The 25,159-nt window shown below is 42.1% G+C and overlaps 1 protein-coding gene and 1 long non-coding RNA gene across 2 annotated transcripts in view; one reads left to right on the top strand and one right to left on the bottom strand.

Moving 5' to 3' along the window:
• The first annotated feature begins 78 nt into the window (after positions 1-78).
• Positions 79-25,159, top strand: part of exd3 (exonuclease 3'-5' domain containing 3) — a 37,710-nt gene continuing 12,629 nt past the window's right edge. Inside the window, exons 1-19 of the mRNA XM_058617407.1 lie at positions 79-363; positions 1,441-1,498; positions 4,321-4,385; positions 5,334-5,495; positions 5,624-5,809; positions 5,888-5,941; positions 6,063-6,202; positions 6,278-6,384; positions 6,474-6,547; positions 6,659-6,697; positions 6,787-6,953; positions 7,227-7,374; positions 7,461-7,659; positions 7,746-7,855; positions 8,341-8,524; positions 8,655-8,821; positions 9,607-9,825; positions 9,946-9,999; positions 10,090-10,221. Of these exons, the coding sequence (XP_058473390.1) occupies positions 1,471-1,498; positions 4,321-4,385; positions 5,334-5,495; positions 5,624-5,809; positions 5,888-5,941; positions 6,063-6,202; positions 6,278-6,384; positions 6,474-6,547; positions 6,659-6,697; positions 6,787-6,953; positions 7,227-7,374; positions 7,461-7,659; positions 7,746-7,855; positions 8,341-8,524; positions 8,655-8,821; positions 9,607-9,825; positions 9,946-9,999; positions 10,090-10,221 (2,235 nt within the window). The 5' untranslated portion in view covers positions 79-363; positions 1,441-1,470. The remainder of the gene's footprint in view (positions 364-1,440; positions 1,499-4,320; positions 4,386-5,333; positions 5,496-5,623; positions 5,810-5,887; positions 5,942-6,062; positions 6,203-6,277; positions 6,385-6,473; positions 6,548-6,658; positions 6,698-6,786; positions 6,954-7,226; positions 7,375-7,460; positions 7,660-7,745; positions 7,856-8,340; positions 8,525-8,654; positions 8,822-9,606; positions 9,826-9,945; positions 10,000-10,089; positions 10,222-25,159) is intronic.
• LOC131446275 (uncharacterized) overlaps positions 10,229-25,159 on the bottom strand; it is a 30,766-nt gene continuing 15,835 nt past the window's right edge. Inside the window, exons 3-6 of the long non-coding RNA XR_009233907.1 lie at positions 18,913-19,168; positions 11,863-12,080; positions 11,411-11,657; positions 10,229-11,266 (exon numbers count right to left, since the gene is read on the bottom strand). This is a non-coding gene — a long non-coding RNA (uncharacterized LOC131446275). The remainder of the gene's footprint in view (positions 11,267-11,410; positions 11,658-11,862; positions 12,081-18,912; positions 19,169-25,159) is intronic.

Here is a 25,159-nt window from a genome sequence, read left to right as displayed (position 1 = left end):
AAAAATAATAAAAGTTGTGACCAGTAGAGGGCAACAGCGTATTTTGAACTTGCATAACTTGCACTACTGTGAAAAACAAGACGTAGATCAAGAACTGGCGTGTGTTAAAAACAATTAGCCCTGGTTTTGGTATTACAGGCACCCTATGTGCGTATACGTTTCTCATATGCTAAATCAATGTCGATTCGAGCTACGTTGTGATTCAGACGATACCGACTGTAGACTTGTGAAAATTAGTGCAATATTCGAAGGTGAAGCGCTGCCTGAAGTTTTTACGTTGGGCATACAAAAAACGATTTACTACCTGAAGCACCGGGCATTAGTCCACTTGATAAAACCTAAACCTGAAGAAAGCGGTACACGGTAAGTGCTTTTGTGAGTTAATATAGTTTTACAGTAGTAGAATTTAACACTTCTTTCTGGCTGACAAAGACACATAAACCAATAAAGTGTGCACTGGGAAACAGAACAAACTAGCATATAGATATGTGAGCTAGCTTCAAATGAGTCCCGATAATTCATATTAATTCGTGTACCTACAAACTCCATTGTATTGTTTGGGTGGTTCTTAACGCAGAAACACTTAAAGAATTAGAGTAACATGCTCTGGTGTCATGAGAGAACGTTTTCGTACCTGACTGGGCTTTGACCAACTCTGGTTTGCTGGACAAGCACAGAGGAAGTGTTATGCGTTTGGTCACCACTAGGTGGGGGTAAAATATAACACAAGCACTTCACTGCAGGTGCTGTATGTTCTGCATGCTGCTGTTCCCACAGGCTTCTCCACCATCCCATCATCCTGTGCATTTTGCTGGGACGGTGCTGAGTGCCAAATCCCGCCTCCCGGGCCTGCAGACGTTCAGACAGGGAGAAACAACCATACTTCAGGCTTTAAAAAAACATCCTCAGTATGAAATCTAGTCTCACAGCCAGCTGGCGTGTTGCCCTTTCTCAGGCTGCTGTTCCCACAGGTTTCTGTCTGTGTGTCTGTGGAGTTATCTTATCAGCAAAACTGGTTCACAATCATAATGAGGCACTGAGCAGATCTCATGTCTTTGTAAAGTTTGTAAAGTGTCTGATTGATCCGTGCAGATTATAACATTTCTAAATAAAATCTGCAACAGTCCTTTGGGTCGGGAAGCATGTATAAAACTCCAGGTGTTGAGAGCTTCAGCCATTTTAACAGATGGTGTACAATTTCTTCTTTTTCTTGGCCAAAGGTGGTGATAAGGATGAAAAGCAAAAATAAAGTAGAAACGCAGAAATTTTTAACTATATTGTTATATTTGAACTGGAAACATTGACAAATAATAGTTATTTGAAGCTCATGTTTTACAAATAAAGGCATTTTACTGTTTTTGTGAGAGTGATATTTTGTGCAATTGATATGGTCTCCCATTTACACAGTACTGAATTAATATTGTATACCTTTTCCTACAGTGACGGCAGCATAAGATCCTGTGGATTGAAATGAACCATTCTACTTCAGAGGCAACAGGTTGGTATTAGAGTTTTTAAGCACATTAGCAGTGCAAATGTACAGACGCCACAGGTACACATATGTCTGTCACTTAGATTAGATTACATAGCTACTATACAGTTGTTATATATGTGTAAGCTTAATTGCAGTTAAGCTGCTGATAAGTTGAATCACCTCTGGTCTCTGTTTTATGTTTTCATTTCTCAGTAAGAAATTCAGGTTATTGTATAAATAATCTTAGATCACTTGATCCTAGCTTTGTTTGCCTTTGTTCCAAACATAAAGAACTCCCTAAGTCTGAAGTGATATTGTTATAGTTTATTGTTGAGTTTGTAGGCATGTGTCAGTCCAGACTGGCATGTAAAACAAGTTGCAGTGAGTGGATTTTGGAGAGGTAATTAACATACCATATAAACACTGTTTTAATAGGAATCAAATTCTGCTGGTACTCTCCTCATTTTCAAGATTCTGTAATAGCACCTGTTGAAAGCCCTTTTTATACGAGCACCAACAACAAAATAGAAAACAAGTGAAACACTTGTGGAGGAATGTCATGGCATGTTTCCAGTGCTGTTGAGCCACTTGCACAACCACTTCCAAGTCACACTGACGCTGTTTTGGTGGCGGCAGTGACACCAAATGCCACATTTAGACACTTGATCTTTGTGTTTCCTTTATTTTGGCAGCTGCCTGGCAACACGTTTTTTAGCCCGGCCTGTGGATTTAATCTCTGTCTAATTTTACTGACATTTAAGTGTCACTCTTAGTTTTTTTTTTTTCAAGAGTGGCAGACAAGAGTAGTGTCAGATTACTTTAAAATCCACTTAGTGAAAACATAGTATTTTTGTTATATTTCAAATTCTTTAGCATCAAAGAATAAAGGAGAAACCTTTACCTTCCCAGGGTTGATTGAGTCCATGCACTGTATGTGTCTCCATGTATTTGTATGTAGTGATGGGCTTATTATGTTGTAATGAATGGGGAGCCTCTAGCTCTGTCATTCACCCACCATTCAAGATTATAAAGAAACTACTTGCTCCACATTCCTCTCCTCTTTGCTACTTCTCTGTCTGCTCCTCATACAAACAGTGAGGCCAAACTGAAGTGGATTGTGCTGTTTGTTTTTGTGTGAGTCTCTGTGCACATATGCATGTTCGTTACCAAAATGAATTGGTTAGAGTAGGGTTTATATCACCAGAGAGTCATGGAGAAAAGCAAAGGCAACTTTGTCATGCAGATGTTTGAAATTGAAGGACCCTTTATTGGACCATAGCTGTGTCCTTTGTACATCAGTCTATTCTGTAATCTCTACAAATCCGGTCTGCACTGGTGTTGACCGTTTTCCATGGCATGCTGTAATGTTGCTGGCAAAGCAGTGACATCATGGTGAGATGCTGAAGTGTAGCTAAACATGAAAAGGTTCTTCCTCTGAAAAATAAAAAGCAGATTTCCCAAGCAACATCAAAGGAAGTGGAAATACAGAATGATTTGGAAATTTGTGGATTGTTTGGAAGTGAAAGTGCAGGGATTGATTGCATTCTCAAAGTTGAGAAACAAAGAGCAGACAAAGTTGCATTGAAAATAGGGAAATGTGGAATCAAAAAAAAGAACAGAAAAGGAATTGAGACAGAATTTGTGATTTTAAAAAGAGAAGCTTACTGTAGCTGAAGCTGAGAGGGTGCACCTGGATGATAAATACAAGATTCCCCAGCACTTAAAGGTAAAAGTTGTAATGGTCTTCAAGAGACATTATGAAAGAGATATGCAGTAAAAAAGAGGCCTATGTGGAGTAAGGGAGAGGCCTTTTGGTCGGCTTTCCCAGGCTATGCATCAGGAAGGCTGTATTTTTTACACCATGACCACTGCATAGCCCTTTCCTGGGGAAATCCGAGACAAAATCGAGAGAGGCTGCTGCTGGGAGGGAGAGGAGAACAGGAAAACTAGCCCTGGGAAGGAGGGAGGTGGGGGGTGGGGGGGGCAAGTACGGTGAAGCCCACACAGCAAGAACGACAGAGAATGAAGCTGAATCTTTTGGGAATTCTCAAAGAGACACATGCAAAGGCAGATGGACACAAAACATGAAACACACGTGCATACATGTCCCGGTTGCAAGTCTTTTTACCTACTGTAGCCTTCCATAAAAATTGCCCTGAGTGTCTCTAGAGTATTTTGGCTGCAGATTCAGCTGGAATGCAGAGCTAATGCTGCGCTCCTCTACTATCCATCCAGCCTCAGCTGTTAATCCGATGATACGGCTGCTCTGTTGTGCCTGTTAAAGAAATAATATTTGACGTTATGGCTACTCAGCTATGTCTGTTTTAACAAACAGTATTTCCAGTATTGTGTTACCTATAAGCTAAGATTAAGGTTGGGACTAAAACAAGGTATTTCAGGAGTTTGCTCACAAATTTTTGATTTTATCTTTTTGTGTTACATGTCCTAGTTTTTAAGAGCATTGGAGAATCAGTTAAGCAGTTTTAGAATCGTTATCATGATCTGTTCCAAACTAAAATGGTGTGTGGAGGAGTGAATAAACACTGTTGATTTCGCTAGTTGTGTAAATGTATCACTGTACACTAGCGGACATTTAAATTGTATAAAAATAAAAAATGAAAATGTATCAGCCAAGATATCTATTTACTGTATAGCATAAACCTTTACATTTTCTCAAACTCAAATCAGAAGATCCCAAAAATGAGCATCAGTGAGACCCAAAATGGAACCAAAGACCAAAGAATGAGAAAATGGCCAGGAGGTTTGATTTCTTGATGGGCTGACAGAGCTCAAAGGTCAGAGTGAAACTCCACCTCATCAGTGCATGTGTGTATATGATCCCCCAGGTCTTGACCCTGCCGTGCTGAGAGACCAACTCTTCGAACTATGGAATGGGAAAGACCTGCTGTCGGTCAGTCACATTCACAGCATTTATCAGTTCCACACATGCAATATTGAGTTTGTGTGTTTACAGGAGATGGAGGGATGGCGTGCACGTGACTCTAAAAGAAGAAGAAAAACACAGGAATTACATGTTTAAATGACGCTCACCAGTGTGTGTGAATGCGTGCATGTGTGAGTTAATGAGGAAACCAGAGTGTCTGTCAGTAGGAAGGAAGGAATTTGTGTTGCACCGAATGAACTTGAGATCTGTGTGAGGAGGATATTGAGTGGATAACATCTGTTTTGCAAATTAAGACACAGTGTGAAGCATTCTCACACAGATATTATTTTCTCATGTAGGAAATTTGTAATGCCAGAGTTTGCAGTCCTAAGCTGAGACCTAAAATGTGTCCTGTGTCCTGTAATCCTGTGTCTGCAGGGTCAGGAGAGGGACATAAACTCTCTCTCTCTTCACATACTGATGAGTCCCAGTTTCTCTAAAAGTTTACCTAATTTTACCAATAACTATGACTCAACTGCTAATGATGATTTACTAGAGAAGGAAGAAGTCTATGCGAAAATGAGCCTATTTTTCACTTGATGAGTACCATCAGCAAACATTTTGATGAAAAGTTGATCACTAGTTTTATGTCCTGGATGGATACCAGTGTGATTGACTGCAAGTATTGTCCAATAGGTGTCTGGTGTCAGGTGATTTCTTTGAACATCTGGTCTGTCAAGGCTTCAAAATTAAAGTTAGTTTGGTAGCTCTTGAAAACACTTTGAGAAATTTGTTCAATTAAAACTCAAATGATATATGAGAAAAAGGAGTCAACAACATTCGCAGTTCTTTTGATTCCCATCTCATGAAACACACGATTATTGTTATTTTAACAGAAAATACCATGTTTATGGCATTTCATATAGTATTGAGATTTTCCTTTCTAAGATATAAGTTTTTTCTACTTCCTAACAGCTACATTGTGTAGCTATTCAGGGATTTTCAAAGCTGCATGAGCCTCTAGAGGCCCTGCTAACAATCCTGGAAAGCTGTCCGGGCAAACAGAAGGGTCGGAGCCACACCCTTGCCTTTCAGATACTCACGGAATTCCAGACGTGGGTGAAGGAGCATCCTCAGGTTAGTTGAGATCCATCTGCAAAGAAACTGCAGAGATGTATCACAGCTCACAACACCTTCAGAGACATTGAGTCCACGCTTTTAATCTCTGTATGAAATGAATTTGTCATTTGTGTCTTTTCCACCAGGTGACCCTAAGTTCAAAACCAGAATGCGAAGCACTGAAGCTTCAGAATCGTGCTCTGTGTTTACTGACTGATACTCACGGCGGCTTTATTGAGAACCTCATAAACATCTACCACCTCGGCTCCGTGAACCCGGCCGTACTCCGGCTGCACATTGTGAGGTTGCAGGCTTTCCACTGCTACAAAGAGGTAAATATAAGAGAAATATTTCAGACACTGCTGTAAGTAACAAATGCTGACAAAAACCTTTATTTATGTTTTTCACAGGCAGCTGTGCTCTGCATAAAATTCAAGTTACAGACGGACATGAATATGGAAGAGGTGAGACAAACATTTTTTGGAGATATTGTATATTGGCACACTTACTATGTGTTGAATGAATTTTAAAGTCTTCAAATGTTTTTTTATACTCTTAACCGTTTCTTATCATTTTCTCCTGCAGATGTGCGTACCATTAATCCTGCAGGATAAGCTGTCATTGGCGGAGTCGTTCGTCACAGGTCACCATCATCTAGAGCAACAGCTCGTGACGCTGCTGGACTCCTGGTGCCACCCCAGCTTCACTGTAGACGAGATAAGCAGGTATGGGAACGTGTGTGAATGTACAGCGTGACTCTGTATACAGTAATATCTGAACGATCATGTGTGTTTGCCCAGGCGGTTTCCTCACCTCTACCTCTCCAAACACTGCATGGGCCTGATCAAGCCCAAAATCCTCTCCAAACACGTCGTACGACTTGTTGAGAAATTCAACATTGAGCAAGGTGTGTGATGAGGCACATGTGCCCGTTTTCACGTATGTATCCATCTGTGTGTCAGGCAGAAATGATGTAATCTTGTGTCTTTGGCACAGGACTGTGTCCCAATGCTCTGCACAAGAGGAGACTGGACTCTTTACGTTTCCTCATGTATAAGAGGTTTGTGGAGGTAACGGATGTTGCTTCCTTTCAAATTAAATTGCAGCAAAATTACAATATTAGTGATTTATTTGATGAGGGAAATGCAATAATTATATGGTCAACTGTATTTTTCGTTCAGAAAAGCATGACAGAGGAGAACTGGAGGGACCACGTACAGGTCAGTTCTTATGTTTTGACATGACAATGACCACAACTCCCCTTTGTGTATATTAGTACATGGTGCACACGTGTATTCTTTCTGTTTAGTATGTCGTGTCAGATGACCACAAGCTGCAGATTAAATTGGTGGAGATGTTGGTGCAGTATTGTGGCCTCAGGACAGCCTCGCAGTGGTCACTGAAATACAACATCCCCAGAAATCAACTTCCCTTCGGTGTATGGGACGTGCAGCAGAGTCTACCACCCCATCTACAGTAAGTTAGCTCAATAAATATGTGGTATTTATTTATATAAATATGTGTAATTGAAGTTATCCCTGAAGTGTAGAGCCAAACATTGTAACTGCGTGTCTTTCTTGCAAACTGTAATATTACCATTAACTTTGTTTCAGGCTGTAAACTTTATATATTACTTACTTACTATGCCAAATTACTACGCCACATGTCTGATCTGCTATTGAGACGCTACACTCATTCTTACGATCATAAAGTGAATGGTGGGCACCTCCGTTTCTCTCCTGTGCTCAGACAGATATGTGATTCAGCACAAACTGAGGACTGGATTCCGTCTCAGCGTCACCGTCAGAAGTTTTACCAGGTGCCGCTTGCCAAAGACAAGGTTCACTTTGTGAGAACGGTGGAAGATCTCCAGAGATGTCGAAACATCTTGCTGAAGGTACAGCGATGTAGTTTCTTAGAAAAGAGGAAGCTCTTTTTTCACGACTTTATGATTTATGACCCCCCTCTTTATCTCTTGTTTAGGACGGTGTTACAGTTGGAGTCGACATGGAGTGGCAGCCTACATTTGGTTGCATCTCAAATCAGCAAGTTGCCCTGATACAGCTTGCAGTGTTTGACCAGGTTTTCTTATTGGACCTCTGTGCAAACGGGTTCTGCCAACACCCAGATACTATTGGTTTCATCAGGAGCTTGTTTTCTCACAGAAATATCTCTAAACTGGGTGAGCAGCAGTCTCGATAAAGGTCTAATCAAATTAATTTGAGGCATTTTTGTCACTCACTTTTTTTTCCTTTTGTTTAAATGTAGGTTATGGTATGTCTGGGGATCTCAAGTGTCTCTTGGCCACCTGGCACCAGCTTTTAGAGGAGCCTCTGAAGATGGAGGGGGTGATTGATCTTCTTCGAGTACATCAAAAGGTAATTGTATCTCGTCATTCAGACTGAGAAAGACACAATTAGTTTAATGGTCCTCTCTTAATTGTTAGGGTTATTGCTTGTCCACTGTGTCCAGTGCAACCAGGGACACTGTATACGAGGTTATGTTGCTGTATTTGGAGGCTATAGCCCAGCATTTAGTCTGAGATGCATGTAGCTGAGCTCACAGTCTCTGAGGGGGACAGGAATGTGGAAATCGCAACAAGGGCCAGTAACTGATGAGGTTTCTTCACCATCTGCTGGAGCAGACTGCTTGTTGCAGGACGTGAGGAATGCAAAAACGCATTTCGCAAAAATCACAGGGAATGTTTGGTTGAAAGAGGGTGTTGTTGTTGGACATAAATAGGAAGGGACTATTAGACTACAGGTATGTTCGCTGGAGCCTTGTGTGCAAGAGCATGAAAATGATTAAACAATCATTTGTTTTGGGAGAAATGTCAAACTTTGGTATGTAATTCTTTGTACAGATGCAGAGCAGTAAGGGGAGGAGGATTCATAATGGCCCTAAAGAGGTGCTTGTTGGAGAGAATTCTGCAGAAAAAGGCCTCAGTTTACTGGTACAACAGGTCCTGGGAAAACCACTGGACAAGACGGAGCAGATGTCCAACTGGGAGAAACGTCCACTGCGCATCAGCCAAATTAGATATGCAGGTAAGCTATTATGCAAGATGCACAATGGCAGAGACAGATGGTCGCTGGTTTTGTCATAATAGAATATCACAACCTATAAAACCTATAAATCCTTTTGCTTTTTCTCTCTCTGCGTTTCTAAACCTTCCAGTGGCAGATGCCTGCTGTTTGCTGGACGTGTACTCTGTCCTTTCCAGCAATGCAGCTCACTTCGGGCTGCCAGCTGACCTGAGCAGCATCTTTTCAAGCCATTCAGAAAAGAGCGGAGACAAAACACCGAAGGAGAAGAAACAGAAGAAACAGACTCTTGGCCAAGAGGTTAGGGTTCTCTTGCCATTTTCCACAGCAAATGATGTTATTGACAGGGTTCATTTATTTTTATGTGGTTGCTATCAACACCAAATGCTGTGAAGTGTAGGATGTGAAGTTGTATGGAAGAAAACAACTTTCCTATTCGGTCAAAGCACAGAGGAGAACATTAAGCTTAGGAAATCTGTCTTTCTTTCTACTTTTTTTTAGGTACATGTCAGACGTCAGATGGATGTTTTTATAGCTTGACAGGTTGATTTGAGGAGTGGGAACTTTGATTTATGAGAAAAGAAAATGTGGAAACCAGAATCGCTTTATGATTTAACCTTTTCTTGACCTGACCTTGGCTGTTTGAATCTTGACTCTGAATAAGTGTTGTATGGTTTTGGGTTTTTCGCAGAAATCTGCAGAAAACGTGTTGGTAACTTAAGGAGGAGAATTTTGAATGTTTTTTTTATGATAAAAGATCAGTCTATGAGATAATTCTTTTTTTCACAGGCAGCAATCATGATTCATAATCAGTCCTTTTCTCTGATAAAGAACTTATTATTCTTATATGTATAACAATATGTATAAGGATGCAAAAACTCAGACCTTCTGAATACAAACCTCCAACCTGCAGGGAGGGACAATATGTCTTTGACCGAGACCCTTCAGCAGTTCCTATCAGCTCCAAGGGGGGCAGTTTTATAGCTCACCCTGTGCTTTGTCCTCCCTGCACTGTGGTGTGAGTGAAAAGAAAATCCCCCTGTGGGGATCAGTTAAGTATCACATTTTTGTCTCTGTCCATTTAGGAATGTCAGGGGGCTCAGAGGGTCAGTCCCCCTCGCTCTGACACAGAGAAAGGCCTCCTGTGTGGCGAGAAACCCTCTGAAAATGCCCCCCTGCTGCCCCCACAGCAGTTGCGGGTGGTGTGTGACAACATGCTACAAGGACTTGGGAGGTACCTGCGCTGCTTAGGCGTTGATGTGGTCATGTTAGAGAGCACTGATGACCACAGAAGAGCGGCTGAGGTGAGTTAGTAGTGAGGATTGAGAATACACAGAGGCAATAAACACACACACTGAGAGATGACAAAGTCCTTTACAAACACAAATATGAATGTATTTTTATGTGTGTTTGTTGTGTTTTAGTTAGCACACATGGAAGGCCGCGTTATACTCACATGTGGACAACCGTTCCAAAGTGTAAGTAATAACAAATTATGAAGCCGGGAACAAATTTCAATGCCTTTGTGTTCTTTACATGAACCCGCATCTCTCTTTCCATGTTGATAGTTGCGTTCCCAGGTGGGCGAGGGTCGCTGTCTGTCACTTGACTGTTCAGAAAAGGCCAGAGACCAGGCTGTCAGAGTCCTCAGACACTTCAATGTCCAGCCCACTCCCAGCGATATATTCAGCCGCTGCCAGGTAGGAAAGCTCACATTGAAGTCATACAGTCTGTGTCCACAGAGGTCCACAAGGGTCTGCGTGACGTAAATTTTGGACAGTATGCGCTGACTCTGTAGCACAACAGTTTCCTGCCCAGTTTCCATCAATGATCCATCATGTATCTATGGAAGCTTGCTTGAGGTGATGTGAGGAGGTCCAGTGGTGCCTACACATGTACAGCTCCGCGCGTGAACTCCTGGAGATAAATCGCTGCTTCTGGGGTGGAATGTGAGCTTGAGTACGCATGTGTTGAAGCTTCAGTTTGATATGAACAGAACCACAGGCATGTACATGCAGAAATGCAGCCACAGAGCACGGTACAGTACGGAGGATAAAGTTTGCATCCAAAAGTCTTGAGTGTGCCCTTAAGTGAGCATGACGTACTTTCCGTGAAGATCAATTCGAGCAATGGTGTTTGTGGGCATTTTACACACCTGTACTGTGAAAAAATATTTGACCTCTCTTGACATTTGAACAGCTGCGATCATAAAACATTTTCTTTGCAACTTTTATGGTGTGAATGGTAGAAATACAGGGATTCATGTTACAAAGAAATCCATCTGAAATTTATGTACAAAATCCTTCCATGTTACATACATACGGTGTTTTAGATCTTCACTGCTAACGAGCTATGATTACATACACAAAACAAAGGGTAAATGCTTTAATTCCCACACTCGAGCAATATATCTGTGGCTTTGTAACGGCTGAACTGGTCCACTTCCTTAATTATGAGAACAAAGCCTGTGGTCGCCGCAGTGAATTGTGCAATCCTGAATAAAAGAGAAAAAAATAAATAATATACGATTATAGGAAATGCAGAAAGGGGCAAATTAACACCCTTTATTGCACTTCTTTGTTTTTAGTATTGTCAGTGACAATAGGCAGCAGACAAAGGTGAGAGCCTTGGCATGGTGCGCTGTGACTTTTGATGTGTAATGTCCCTCCTCCTTTTTCAGTTGAAAAGAGTTGAAGTTGTTGGAGAATTCCTCTCCTTTCTTTGGGGTTGTTTTTATTCGTAAGGCTGGAATGGAAAAAATGGAATGAGAGATTAACAGTCAGATTATGGATATGTCTTAAGCAATAATATGAGTGTGGGGTAAATTGCGTGCATTTCCAAGTGAAATATGAAGGGCTTGAGCATTTGTGAAGACCTGATATACTGTACCTTCATGCTGAAGACAACCAGTAGTGGCTAAGTGACTAGTAGACCTCCTTCTTGCTTCCCTGTGGAGGTATTCTGTGCATTTCCAATCGGCAGGAGACCCAGGGCCAGACCCAGGAGACACTGGAGGGAATGCATTTCCCATCTGGCTTGGAAGTCCCTCAGGACCCCCAGGAGTAGCTGGTGGATGAGGCAGGGAAGAGGGATGTCTGCAATATGTTGCTCAGCTCTCTACCACCTGAAACTGGATCTTTACAAGTATTGACATGGAGAAATAAATGCATAAACAAGAACATTAATTACAAAGAGGGAGGAGAATTAAACCTGAGGCAATTTCTAATACATTTTTCACCAATGCCAGTAACACAAAATATGTGAGTGCAAGTTATAGAAGGAGTGAGAGGAGAGTTTAAAACAGTGTAAAGCATTGTTCTTATTCAAAAGTTGGATCTGACCTGTAGAGATCTCCCTGGGTGGTTGTTTAGGGAAACCTGTGCGTACTCTGACGACGGCTGTGTTTGCGTGTGGTAGCAGTGAAGGACATTTTCTTAACTTGGGTGTTCTGGTATGCTCCTTGTCGGGGGCCACAAATGTGTCAAGCTACGCCACTGGGTTCATTTGCGTCAGACACAAAATGCTGAAAACCTGGACCACCTAGAGGAGACCTCCTGTCCTGCTGACATAATGATGATGATGATGATGGCACAAACACACACCAGACAAAATCAGTCTGACACAGCCAGCAGCCAAATGGTCAGCCACCTATGTGCCTGACACCACTTCAAGGGGAAGTTGCTTTGATATATTATGACCAATGCAAGGACAAATGTGACCTCTAAAATCATTAGCAGCTCGGCCTTAGATCCTTTCCATCAGTTTACACCTTGAATGTGAATGTCCACTTGTGTACTGTCAACGAGAGAATAACCATCTGCTTTGAAGATAATGGGAACTAAGTGAATAATTATTCTCATTCTGATACTTTTCATACATTAAATATTTAATTATTATCTTAAAGTGTAGAGTTGATTGAATTTAAGGCCAAATTTACATGGTTAAATTTGAGAAACCTAACTTTAAGGATGTACTTCATGGTGTGTTGTTGGAAAAGGAGAGTATATTATAATAGTAGTTGATATTTAATGATGGTGGACATGACTTGTGTCGATAGGTGTGAGTGACAGAGAGAGAGTGAGTGAGTGTGTTTTGCCCTGGGGGCTGCTCCATAGCCCACCCAGGCGAAGTTAACCCCTTTGTTATCTGACTGCAGGGCTCTGTGATTAGCAATGGATGGGTTAGTTTCACTCCCTTTGTCTCATGCACATACACCACTGATGAAAGTCATGAAGGAAGAGAGCACAGCGGAGAGGAGATTAACAGCAAACTTGAATGCACGCAGGGAAATGGTTGATCTGTGTATCAATAGGCCACAGAGAGATAAACCTGGCATGGCAGAGGCCCTCTACACACGGTGGATACACAGTAATTCATCGAGAAACTTTGAAAGACACTTTTTGTTTGTGACAAACTTATCATGAATGTATCTGGCTCCTCATTTCATAGATTTTAGCTGCAAGTAACTCTACTGTGTGTAGTTTATCCACAATACGTTGCCCACATTGAACTTTAATTTCATTCCTGCGAAGGGACGGGAAGGGTACGAGGGTGGAGTGGTGCTTCGTCCATCACAGTTTCCTAATCCAGATGTATCCTATATCCACCGCTAATGACAATGCTGCATCTATACTTCACACACACGCACACACACATAGACACACAATTCTGCCATATTGGCCTTTTATAGAGACATGTTGAGGTAGCAGAGATTGCTGAGAGATAAACATTCACACTCACACATATACTGCTCTATTTACAAAACCCAAAATTGACAAAAACTGACTACACCACGCTCATGCACACACAAGTTCCTCAGCACCTTTTATATACACACACACACACACACACACACACACACAAACAGCACTTGAGAGCACAAACCACACACACTCAGACTCATTCGTAGACACTACTGCTGCAGAAACGCTGGTTCCCACGCACCAGACTACTGGGGAAGTGAAAACAAGAGCAACAGGAACCGCCACACCATGAGAGGGAGGGGTGGGAGAGATGGAGTGGTTAGCGAGAGGAAAAGGAGAGAGGGAGGGAGGGAGTGAGTGAGAGAGAGAGAGAAGTGAGAACAGAGGTGAAGGCAGCGAGGTAAAAAAAGATGAAGAGCGAGAGAATGTGAATAGCAACGAGAAAACGTTAAAAGGAGCAAATAAGTCAATAAGTAAGATCGAGAGTAATGCATGGATAAGAGTGAAGGAAAAACTAAAATGGATCCATTTCTGTGAACGTGAGATGAAATGAATCCAATGACAGTGCTTGTTCTCCTAAAACTGGACTTTTAAAATACCCGTAAACATGTTAGTTACTTAAAATTGTACTGCATAGAATTCCCTAGTCACACTAACACACCCAGAGAATGTGATTAGGAGTTATTGCAGAGACTAGAGTTATTGCATGTACATGTTCAACCAGACCCAAACTAGATTAGGCACTCTGTGCCAGTTTCCACCCCCAGACTTGGACCGGAAATAACACAAGACACTGGAACATGGATGAAAAATACAGCAAGGAGAAAAACATGAAGTACAGATTGGTGCATTTGGACTGGAAAGACAGGGAGGAAGAATTTATGCTCTCTCAGCTTAAATAATTAACTATTTTGAAGTTAACGGACAGTAGAAAGACACAGAATTGTGTCCCACATGTCCTTTCTGTAAAGTAAAGCACATCATACTAATAAAGGTAACGTATTGTCACCTAGGGAAGGAGAGTTGGACAGACTTAATTCAACAATTGCTCGTGTTTGGACAGTCGCCTAGTTAAATAGCTGTGGTCCTAGCGCGACTTGACCGAGCGAGTGAGGAAGAGAGCGAGGAAAGGAGAGTGTCTGAGAAAGGTGGCTGAGGAGGATGAGGAGCCAAGGGGTGGAGGAGGGTGAGGCGATAGAAAAACTTGTATGTCCTTTGATCTACAAAGAGAGCCGCAGGATAAGAAACAGGAATGTGAGAGGTTTAGACACGTTTAAAGTTACCCTTCACTGGCTATGAGCTTGTGTGTGTGTGTGTAGATATTTGTCCGTGTGTGAGTGTGCAATTAAAGTTAGTCAGCATCAGGGTGTAAGTAGTGTGTGTGAAAAGAAGAGGATGCTGTGCTTCTTATAGACTTGCATGTTCCTCACACCTTACCATCAGCATTTGCAGATAACAAAAATGTCCCATTTCTATAGTTTTAAGTGTGTTTTCACACAGTGGCTTCATCTGACGTCTTTTGTGCACACACCGCTCTTTGTGGTGACAAAACAGGAGTCGAGTTTGCGCGTCCCTCCTATTTCCCACTCTCCCTCCTCCTCTCCGGAGACTTGAGGAGAGCGACAACAAGAGAGGGGAGGAGGCAACGGTGGGGAAGGGGGAGGGCATTCCATCGGCACGCCAAGACATTCCGAGGGAAACCATCTCAAATATTTCCCACTGTGTGTGGCGAAGGCTCCGCTTCTCCTGTTACTCGTGCACACACTCACACGGTTTGAGAAAAGTGAACACACACACACACTTGGAGAAAGTGGTGCGCACACATAGCACAGGTCACTCTCACCACCACTCTGTCTGATTTACACACATGTAGACAGTTAGTGGGCACAGTTATGAGTGATTGATGGTCAGCCTGTACGTCCATGTCCTTTGTCTGTTTTTTTTCAGGGGGCGACATGCTGTCTGTCTGTCTGTCTGTCTGTCTTTCTGTCCGCAGGGGAGCCATTATAATAGTCATGTCACTCTAAGGCGTGACTTTATGAATGAATAAGCAAGAGAGACATGACCACAAATATTGAGCTTTCACTTAACTACACAGGGTGTAGTGTTTCTGGGAGATGAGTCATTCATTGCAGATATGGAAGTATTCCTGTCTGCTTATCTGGGAAGCCCCGTAGAAGTCACTGAAATAAAAGGGGAAAAACGTCAGTCACGGTAATGAAACACATCATTTGGACAAGGCGGAATTAACAATGTAGCCTTAATCTCAAAAGATTAAAACAGATTGAAAGATTAAAACATGAATGTTTGTCCTCATATTTACATTTCAGAGCCATGAATCAAAGACACTGACATTTTCTGATGTTTATCTTAGCAGTGAACCTCTTAAGCCCAAACAAAAGCTGGGCTTTTAATGTCATGTGAACATGTTAGTCCGACTCAAATCGAGATAGTCGGACTAACATACCTGGATAATGCGATTCCTAGTCCAATTACTCCTGCATTTGCGATCTTCTCATGCATGTCTCCCCAGTCTTTGACCCAGAAGTAGAAAGAGACGATGTATAAACTGCGGTACTGTTGCCGGAAATAATACAACGGCAGCGTCTCTCTTTGGACAACACAGTAACCACAAGAGCCATGCCCCATCTGATTTGTATCACGATTAACATGTACAGCAGGTACAAAACATACAGAACCATGGCCCGATCGCTTTTGTTTTTCTGGGACGTAAAGGAAACTAATTCAATACATACTAGACGGATACAGCGCCACCCACCTAGGAGACATACACAGCCAATAAATACATTTGCTCATCCACATGTACCCTTGGTCTCCGATTGGCTGTCCTAGTTGGACTACAGTTTTAAATTAAACTATTAAATTAAATTGTGCATGTAAAAGAATTGAAACATACATTTGAACAAGTTGCTTTACGATGCAGTAGATACCTCTGTCAAATTCTACTGTAGAATGACAGTTGAGAAGCAGGCGTTTGTTTAGAAGCAGTTTGAAAATCCCCCTGAAAAACCTGCAGCTTGTAACCTGTGGGATGTCCCTGAGTCATTTTAAATTTTGTTCTCATGGCTGACAGAGACACACACACACACGGATAGATAAGGAAGATGATGAGCCATCACTCACTCAAGTGTCTGGCTTAAAGAAATCATGCCTACTCTATTTTCCCACAGTCAGGTTGGCCCCAGGATAGCATAGCAGTGTAATGACACCTGTGTGTGCGTGGGCACACATGATATGAATTTGTGTTTGTGGTTTCTGTCATTGGTGTGGTGGTAAATCAGATGTTAAGGGGTGGGTTAGCTCAGTGGTTAAGGCCGGTACCCACCCAGGTAATCATTTTAAAGGTTTTTCCATTTTAAAAACCATCGTTCTGCTGTTTCTCGCCTTCCTTTTGATGTTACACGTGAGGTTTGGGAGGGAGAGACGTGCAGTAGTAGCAGCACTAGATGCCGGAAGACATAGTTAAAGGGATACAGAAGGAAAAGAAGAGACAGAAAAAGCAGTAATGCAACTTTAGGGATGTTAACTGCCGTAGAACACCAGGAACAAACAACTTACCATGTGACAGCTGTTTGGTTTGCTGATCTCACGCTGTACAGCAGATAAAGAGGAAATATACAGTACTGTGCAAAAGTCTCAGAGCACCACCAGCTTTGTTGTTTTATGTCTGTCAAAACCTGTGATCCTTGACATTTGGATTGGAACAATGTGACTGAAAATTGGTCTTATATATTACCAAACTGTCAATGAGTTTAACTCGTGTAACCTGTGTACAGTATGTAATGCTCAAGTATGTCTTGAATAAACGTGGTAATAGACCTTTTTCACAGCAGATATTTGTCGACATTAAATAGGAGGACAAACACAGGGTTTTGTTTAAGGGTAAGGCTGTGTCACACTAAATATTTGACATGTTAACCTGTACAGTAGAAGCTAGTTAATTTAAATCTGCAAACATGTCTCCCGTATTTTGTTGATGTGTTCCAATAAAGTGTCTCAGAAATATTTATGATCATTGCTAAAACAACAACTCTAATGGCGGATTAAGATTTCTACCCAGTACCACTGGTTTGCCAATAGCATAATTGTCTTCCGTGTCTGTCATAAAGATGTGCTGTGAACACACCCCTCAGTCTCTCTCAGTCTCTGGAAGACAAAGGATTTACTTTGCACAAACAATGTATTGTTTTTAAGTGGCAGTTTCAGGTTGAAACAACTTAATTAGCAAGTAGTGAAGGCTACAATAAAACCTTTCCACTATTGTTTTATTCTTGTATGCAAATTTTAAAAAAGTTTTTGGGGTTTTCACTTGTACAGTAGAATATAGGGTAGTTCATGTCATCATGATCATCTATCTTCTTCCACCTCCGTTTGTTTACTTTCTCTGTTCTTTCTGCTTTCATGCCAACATTTCTTTTCTTCCAAACACATAAGGGGAGGTGGTTACTGACGACAGGAGCATAAACCTTATTATTAAACTCATATACAAGAGACAATGTTAACCTGAAACAAAAGAAGAGAATTAGGGACTGGCTACTTTCCATCTGTTGTGGCTTGGCAGGTTTTCACTGTGTGGTGTACACAAGCTAATTTGTGTCCAAACCACATTAGACATGTGTACTGTGCTATGCAAATGTCTTCAGCCGCCTTTAGATTTGTTGCTTTAGCGATGCTATCATGGCAAACAGTGTAATTATTTCTCAATCACTTTATTGGAACACATCCAGAAAGTAAGACACATGTATTCAGTTTTGAAGTAATACAAAACTTTACACTTGACACATTAACGCCACTGGCCCTGGAGTGGAACCCTAATTAATAATATTTGTAAAGCATACGCTTGTCCTATTCATTCATGTAAACAAATATCCCCTGTGAATAGGTCTTATTCAATAAAACGTGCTTGAGCATTACATTACACATTAAACTCAATGACATCTTGATATATTGGACCAACTTAGAGTCACGTCATTCCAATCCAAATGCCAATGACCCAAAAACAACACAGCTGGTATGCCCTTTTAGACACAATGGTGTTGCATTGTGTTAAGCAGTCAGGAGTGCATCTTGTAAAACACCCTATATGATCAATAACTGTTGTCACACGTTTGTTAGATGGTTCTTCTGTCCCCCATTTTTCGTTTCACCCCAACCTGTCTAGGCAGATGGCCGCACATTTTTGAGTCTGGTTTTTCTCTCTACTGAAGCCTAGTGTCTGCTCAGTGTGTGAACTGTTTGGTTTCTCTTCTCTCTGTAATATTGCAAAGGTTTCTGTATTACTATGTACAGTGCCTTGAGATAATGTATGCCGTGATTTGGCGCTATACAAATAACATTTGAATTGAGAAATGTAATTACTTCCAGGAAGAAACACTTTTATACCACAATTACACGGACCACAATAACACATTTTTAAAATTGCTTTGCATTGTGTAACCCCCATTCATGGTTTTCCCTCTTTAGCTCCCCAACATTTCTTTCCTTCACTCATTTTCTGTCATCGTTTCTCCTTGTATGGCTATATGCACACAAATGTGAGGTTACTTTGGATACGCTTGTCTTGACAGAAACCATTTAACACCTGAGCTTTTAAAACTGAAAAGGTGTTTGTTTGAGTGTAGGCTCGGCATTGCCCTGTCACTCTCCATCGGTCCTGCTCTCCCTTACCTCACCCATAGTTCTCACCCTGCCTCTCTGCTCTGCTCCACTCCCAGTCTCACTCTCCGTTTCAGATTAGCCAAGGCGAGGAATCCGGTGCAGCCGGCAGCTGGAATGTCCTGTTTGTCTTGCTCTGTGTTTGTGTGTGTGTGTGTGGGAGAGAGAGAGAGAAGTTGGTGAGGCTGGTTGGTGCTTTTTGATGTGTTCCATTGTCTGAGAGCCAAGCTGCTTCCTGCCCTGCTTTCCCCAAAAGCCTGAGAGAAACCTAGAGGAAAAAAGAGAAGATAGAGAAACTTCAAGAAAACATGACAGTGACCGACTGACGTGGAGAGATGGAAACAAGAAAGGGGTAATAAGACAGCAAAGGTAGCAAAGGGGGAAATGGGGGGGAGATGGCTAAGGTGGCAGAAAGTGATGGAGCGATGGAAAAGGGAGGAGAGAGTTAGAGAGGGAGGAAGAGAGGTGAGAAGGAAGGAGGGAGAGCTTCAATAGGGCTTTTCCTCCAAACACTAATACAATGAAGTAGTGCGTAATTTCCCATGTACCCCACACCCACACACACATGCACAAAACACACAAAGAAAAGTTTCTCATAGGTTACTTAGCATTATTCTCTGTGTGGTTTTTTGGAGCTATCACATGTTCTCTCTCATGCCTGCTCTCTGTTTCTGCGGTCTACATGTGGTCTGACACTGCAAACAGAGCCGGCAATAAAGATATGACTGAGAAATAATTGCAAGCAATGAGAAAAACAGTGTGATTAAGATTTGGGAGGAGATGCAGAGGAACAGGAGGTCTGTTAGCGGGGAGACATGAAAAAAACACAATACAAAGAAAACAGCAGAAGACAGAAAATGGCTCAAATGTCTGCACGTTGTGTATATGGTACATTTCTTTGAGGAAAATGTAGACACACATAAATCATTCAACATGTGTGTGTGTGTGTGTGCATGTGTGTGTGATTTGCTGGCCGGTGGAGGAGTTTTGACAGGGCAGAGCAGAGCATTCCTGCTGGGTGGTGATGTCATGAGAACTAGCTCTCCGCTTGCAGACAGACGGCCCTGTTTATGTTCCCCTCCAGAGGAGAAACCACACTGTGTGTGTGTGTGTATGTATAAATGTGTGTGTCTCGCTCAGTCTCTGACTGACTGTGTTATTGGCTCATGGGGGAGGTGGGGAAGCCAAGAGGCACTCGAGAGGGTCTACTTTCCCCTGCCGCTCGGGGAGAGAGGGAACCACTTACTGATGCCCACCACTCAAGCAACACACAGAAAGAGGAAGTTTTCTCGTGTTTTGCAGAGCACAGTAGCCGCACAGCCAGACTGTGCTGCTCTGAGCGATTGCCCTCTGCTTCTCAACAGTCTCCTGAGGGAGGCAGAATTCTTTGCTGTATAATAACAAAGCTAAGGTCAACTAATGACAACAGAACCACACAGAAAGCAGACATTTGTCCATTAAAAATGCATTATCCTTCACTTTGTTGTAGGCATTTGTTTACATGCAGAACTTGGGCTGAAATATAATTAATCTATGCTTGGAGCCGCAAAAGTAGGTCAAATGTGTAGTGCAGAGAAAATATGAAAGTATCTATGAACAACTGGATTGAAATTAGCTTAAAGTGATATTCTATTCTGAATCACACGTTTTACATTAATAAAAAGGAACTACAAAAAATGTGAGAACGATCCCTAACATCCATGCCCCCCCCCCCCCCCCAGATTCTTCTGGTTAGACTTTCTTTGTTTCTGTGGCCATGGTATAATGGTTTCCCTTGCGAGAGTGAAATGTGATCTTCGGTCTTTGCAGCTTAGTGGATCGTACATCATTCTCCCACACTCAACACTCACTGCAAAACTGCAAACCTCCTGTGCTCAGTCAACCTGCACTGCACACAACTGGTGCAATAAAAGAAAAAAAAAAGTCAGCCATGCTACTACCTGCCAGTGAGAAAGTAGCTGAGAGGTTTAGCGTTGTTGTCATCACAACTCTGTGGCACATGGGCTCATTGTGGTTGCACATATCAGTCCTCCACATGCAGTAGCCATTCTTTCTCAAATTATAAGTAACAGATTAGACATTTCTGTTTTTTTTAATACTGTGATTTCATTCTAGGAGGTAGAATTATGTTATTGTAAGTTGAAGCCAAAAACATGAGAGTTTTTGTGAAGGCTCACAATTTAACAGGCTGACTTGGGGTCAGTCTTCTATGCACTGATTGGTTTTACTGCTACATGGGCTTTTAGTTGAGTTGAACTAAGTTACCAAACCACATTATTTAACCTTACTCAAGACTACAGCAATGTATTAGCTTAAAAAAGTTTGGTTTACATGGCTGCAGCAGTGAATCGATTACTAAACTAATAATTGATTCATTAGAGTGCGTCACAGCTGCATAAATGTGAATATTTTCTGGGTTCTTTGCTCCAACTAAATCATTAAATCTGAGTATTCTGGTTTGTGGACAAATCAAGACATTTGAGAACATTAACATATCGAGGTTTTGGGAAACACCACCCAACATTTTTGAACATTCTCTGACATTTTGTAGACCACATAACCCTCGAGACGATAATCAGCAGATTAATCGATTATGAAAAGAATCGTTAGTTGCAGCACTACAGCAGAAATTTAACTGATATAAGACAATATTTGACTAGAAGAGACACTTTTTCCCTAGACAGGTTTGTGGGTTTGAATAACATCCCGCGTGGCGTAACAGGAGTTGTAGGAGGTAAATCATATTATCCTTCCTGCTGTGTTTTGCTAATGTTAGGGTACTGACTGCATAATTTTAGCTACCTTTTAGCTCATGATTGCCATGTCTCTGAGTGTTGAATGTGTGTGGTCTGTTGTCTGTGTTTAAAGACACACACACAAGAGGAGGGGTATGTGATCACACGTGTCTTTCTGTCTCTTGTTTATACAGTTTTGGACACAAAAATGGTTGTTAGATTATTTTTGTTGGAGATATAAAAAGTGGTGGATGTTTCCCAATTTTGTAGAATCTTCAGATGACCACATCCTGGTCTACGGGAATCAGAGCCCTGCAGGTTTTAGTGCTAGCCATCATTAAACAGCTGATTTACACCTTCAGTGTCATGACAATGTGATTAATGCTACTGATAAGGCAAGACTGGGAACCACTGACCTATATATCTTTACAACAATAACCCCTCTCCACTGTTGGCTGAGTTGTTGTCTTTTTCTTCTTTCGACACCCCTCAGTGTGTGCATGCTGTGTGTTAGTGCAAGCCTGTGTGTGTGTGTGTGTGTGTGCAGTTTCCGAGAACGAGTTGTGTCAACAATTAAACTTAAACCTCTTGGAGACAGAGATAATAGATGCTAAACCCCCCCCCCCCCCCCCCCCCCCCCCACACACACACACACATTGTCTGTGGTTTGTGAACTCCACCACTGTACTTTGTGTGTGTGCATGCATCTGTTGTGTTTGGAGGTTGGGTTTGCGTAATGATGTTTTACTGCTTTCATTTTTTTGCTTTTTTTTTGTTTCAACTCGTCTCTCGTGTTTTAAAACTGGGAATGTCGTCATTGTGACTGTGTGTTTTCACAGTTTGTGCTCTAAAATGTAGGTCTCTACGCCGTGTGAAGCATTCTTGAAATGTCTGATGTGTGTCCTTGTTTGCTGCTTGTACGTGCATGTGTAGGTCTTGGGAATGTAGGACCAGCTCAGCCTTAAAACCTAAAACTATGTCTTTCAGTGTCTCTGCCCAAAGCCTGCAGTTTGCGTGATGTGATGCTATCTGGAGGTTAAGAGTCTGTTTGCTTTGGGAGCTCAGTTTTGGTGGGCGCGCACACACACACACACACACACACACACACAGACAGACACACACTTGCTCTGTTTTGTTCTGTTTTTCTCCTCTTTTACTCACGGAGTCAGATTAAAGTGAAAGTTTTTGCGGGGTGGGAATGGCCACAGGAAGACACCCCCCAATCTACCCCCAGGGAGCAAAGAGGTAGAAAGCTGGAGAGGTCAGGCTACTTGGCCTGGGAAAGGCATGGACAAGCAAAGGGGGGAGTGTAGATGGATTGAGAGGGGCAGATTAATTGATAGAAATTGGAAAGACGAGAAAGGAGCATGTAAGGAGAGAGTAAGGAGAGAGGGAAAACAAAGAAAAACTACACATTTTGGGTGATAATGGGACATTAAGTAAGTGTAGTTGCTACTGGGAGACACAAGAGATATAAATGGAATGGAAAATTAGACGGACACTAGGTACTTTAAAAAAAGACCATGATGCGCCACTTGCGTCTTTCCCCATTTCCTCCTCCTCCTCCGCCTCCTCTTTTAGGCCAAGGAGAACCAGCATCTGATGTTTCTCATAGGAAATGCATGCCAGCATTTTAACTCATGATGTGACATGGAGAAATGTGTTTATACATGCATATCTGTGTGTACTCTGATCAGCAGAATTGCCTTTGGACTAAATACAAACATAGCAAACAGTAACGATCATAGGTTCTAATACATTTTGTTTGGTTTGCCCGTCAAGCGTTTAATAGCAAAATAAACATGAATTGTTTTCTAAATATGGCATGTCCTGTCATAGCAAGAGACACCAGCCATGATCATAAACAACATTTGTTTGTTTTTGAAAAATTGACATTTTGTCCACAGATATGCCAAAGCAACAACAACCAAATAAAGACACAATCTCCAAACTTTACATGTGCGCAGCTGAGATTAAAATCAAGGCAGCATTTGATGATGGAAGTAGTCCAAGCTCTGTTTACTAAAGACAAATACAATAATGCAGCGATGACTTCTAACTTCTAACACACGAACATGGGAATGAATGCCACAGCTGCTGTAATCTCATCTCAAGATTATATATCATGTTACACGAGTAATCAGTGCAACCAATCCTCATACTCGCCATTTTGATCTCATCTGCACACATCTGTAACATGTTATAGCTGCACCTTGCACAGTTGTGACACTGTTGCAGTGGAGAAAAATCACACAATTTAGCCTGTTAAGTACTCACACAACCTCTGTGGTATAGTCTCCGCTTCAGAACCACATCCTGCCATGATATAGTGACATGCTGTATGAAGGATTTATTGATCTTTTTAAACGTGTTCTATTCATCATTTTCCACATGTTAATCAGTTTCTGCTTTAGTGTTGGTGACTTGTGTTGGACGGAGGTAGTTTATGAATCTGATTTTTGAATGCCAACCATTGCAGTCATGTCACTGCTGAAGTCGTGTCAACTCTCAGTCTGAATGCTTGCATGTGTGTTTGCAAGTGAGCTTTTAGAGGTGCATGTGTGTGGGTGTGACTGGGTGTGTGTGATGGTGTAGTATTAGTGTGCAGTTTGGGTGTGGGTGTTTGTGGTCAAGGGTGTAGTCCTTCTTTTTTGTTTTTGCGAGAGACACTGCTATCTGCTAACTCTTGGACCATTGAAGTGTGTGCGTGTGAGAAGGGAGCTTTCAGCATGTCCCACCGACCTCAACCAAAGCTGTATATCCATTAATGAATTAATGCAGCAACTCAAGCCGCCCAGCGTCCCTCTTTGTTGCCAGTGGAAACCAGAGGTGACTGGAGTGCCTGAGTACCTGTCTGTCTGGATGATCCCATGGATCTCCTGCACACACGCACACACTCACAGGCCTCCTTGGACGTAGGGAGCCCTTTCTTTCTTTCTTTCTTTCTTTCCCTCCATTTTCCTGCTGTCTATTTTGGTCAACTGGTGGCCTGTTCCCACAGTGCTGCTGTTCCCATGGTTATCGCCGCGGAGATAGCGAATGGGGGTTGGAGCGGCGGTGGTGGTGGTGGGCTTGACAGAGAGCTGGAGAGACAGCGTTGCTCTGTTCGAAGAGATAGGGGACTCTGTAGATGTAGGGGAGGTGGGGGTGACTGGGAGCTGGGTGGGTGGTGGGGGGGGGAGGGGGGTGTCCGGGGGGTGAATGAAGGGTATGGGGCTGTGCGTTGGTGTGTGTGAGTGTGTGTGATGTGTAGCTCCCATGAACATCACAGGTGGCCCATGAGGATTGAGTCAGTCTGGGTCTTTGATAGATGCATGGTTTTTAATTGAGTCTGTCAGGAGGTGATATGTCAGTATTCCTTAAAGTGTCACTCAAAAAACATCACTTGCACGCATTATAACAGACACAAGTCGTATTATAATTACAAATATATTGTCATAATGACCCTTACATGTCAACATGTTTCTCTTCTATGTCATTCTGAGGTCAGACACCATTTCCTGAGATCAAAAATAGAGGTGTGA

The sequence above is a fragment of the Solea solea genome, chromosome 19, assembly GCF_958295425.1.
Source record: "Solea solea chromosome 19, fSolSol10.1, whole genome shotgun sequence".
NCBI classification, from domain to species: domain Eukaryota; kingdom Metazoa; phylum Chordata; class Actinopteri; order Pleuronectiformes; family Soleidae; genus Solea; species Solea solea.
The sequence above is the reverse complement of the archived record's forward strand: the minus strand, read 5'-3'. Positions and strand labels throughout refer to the sequence as shown.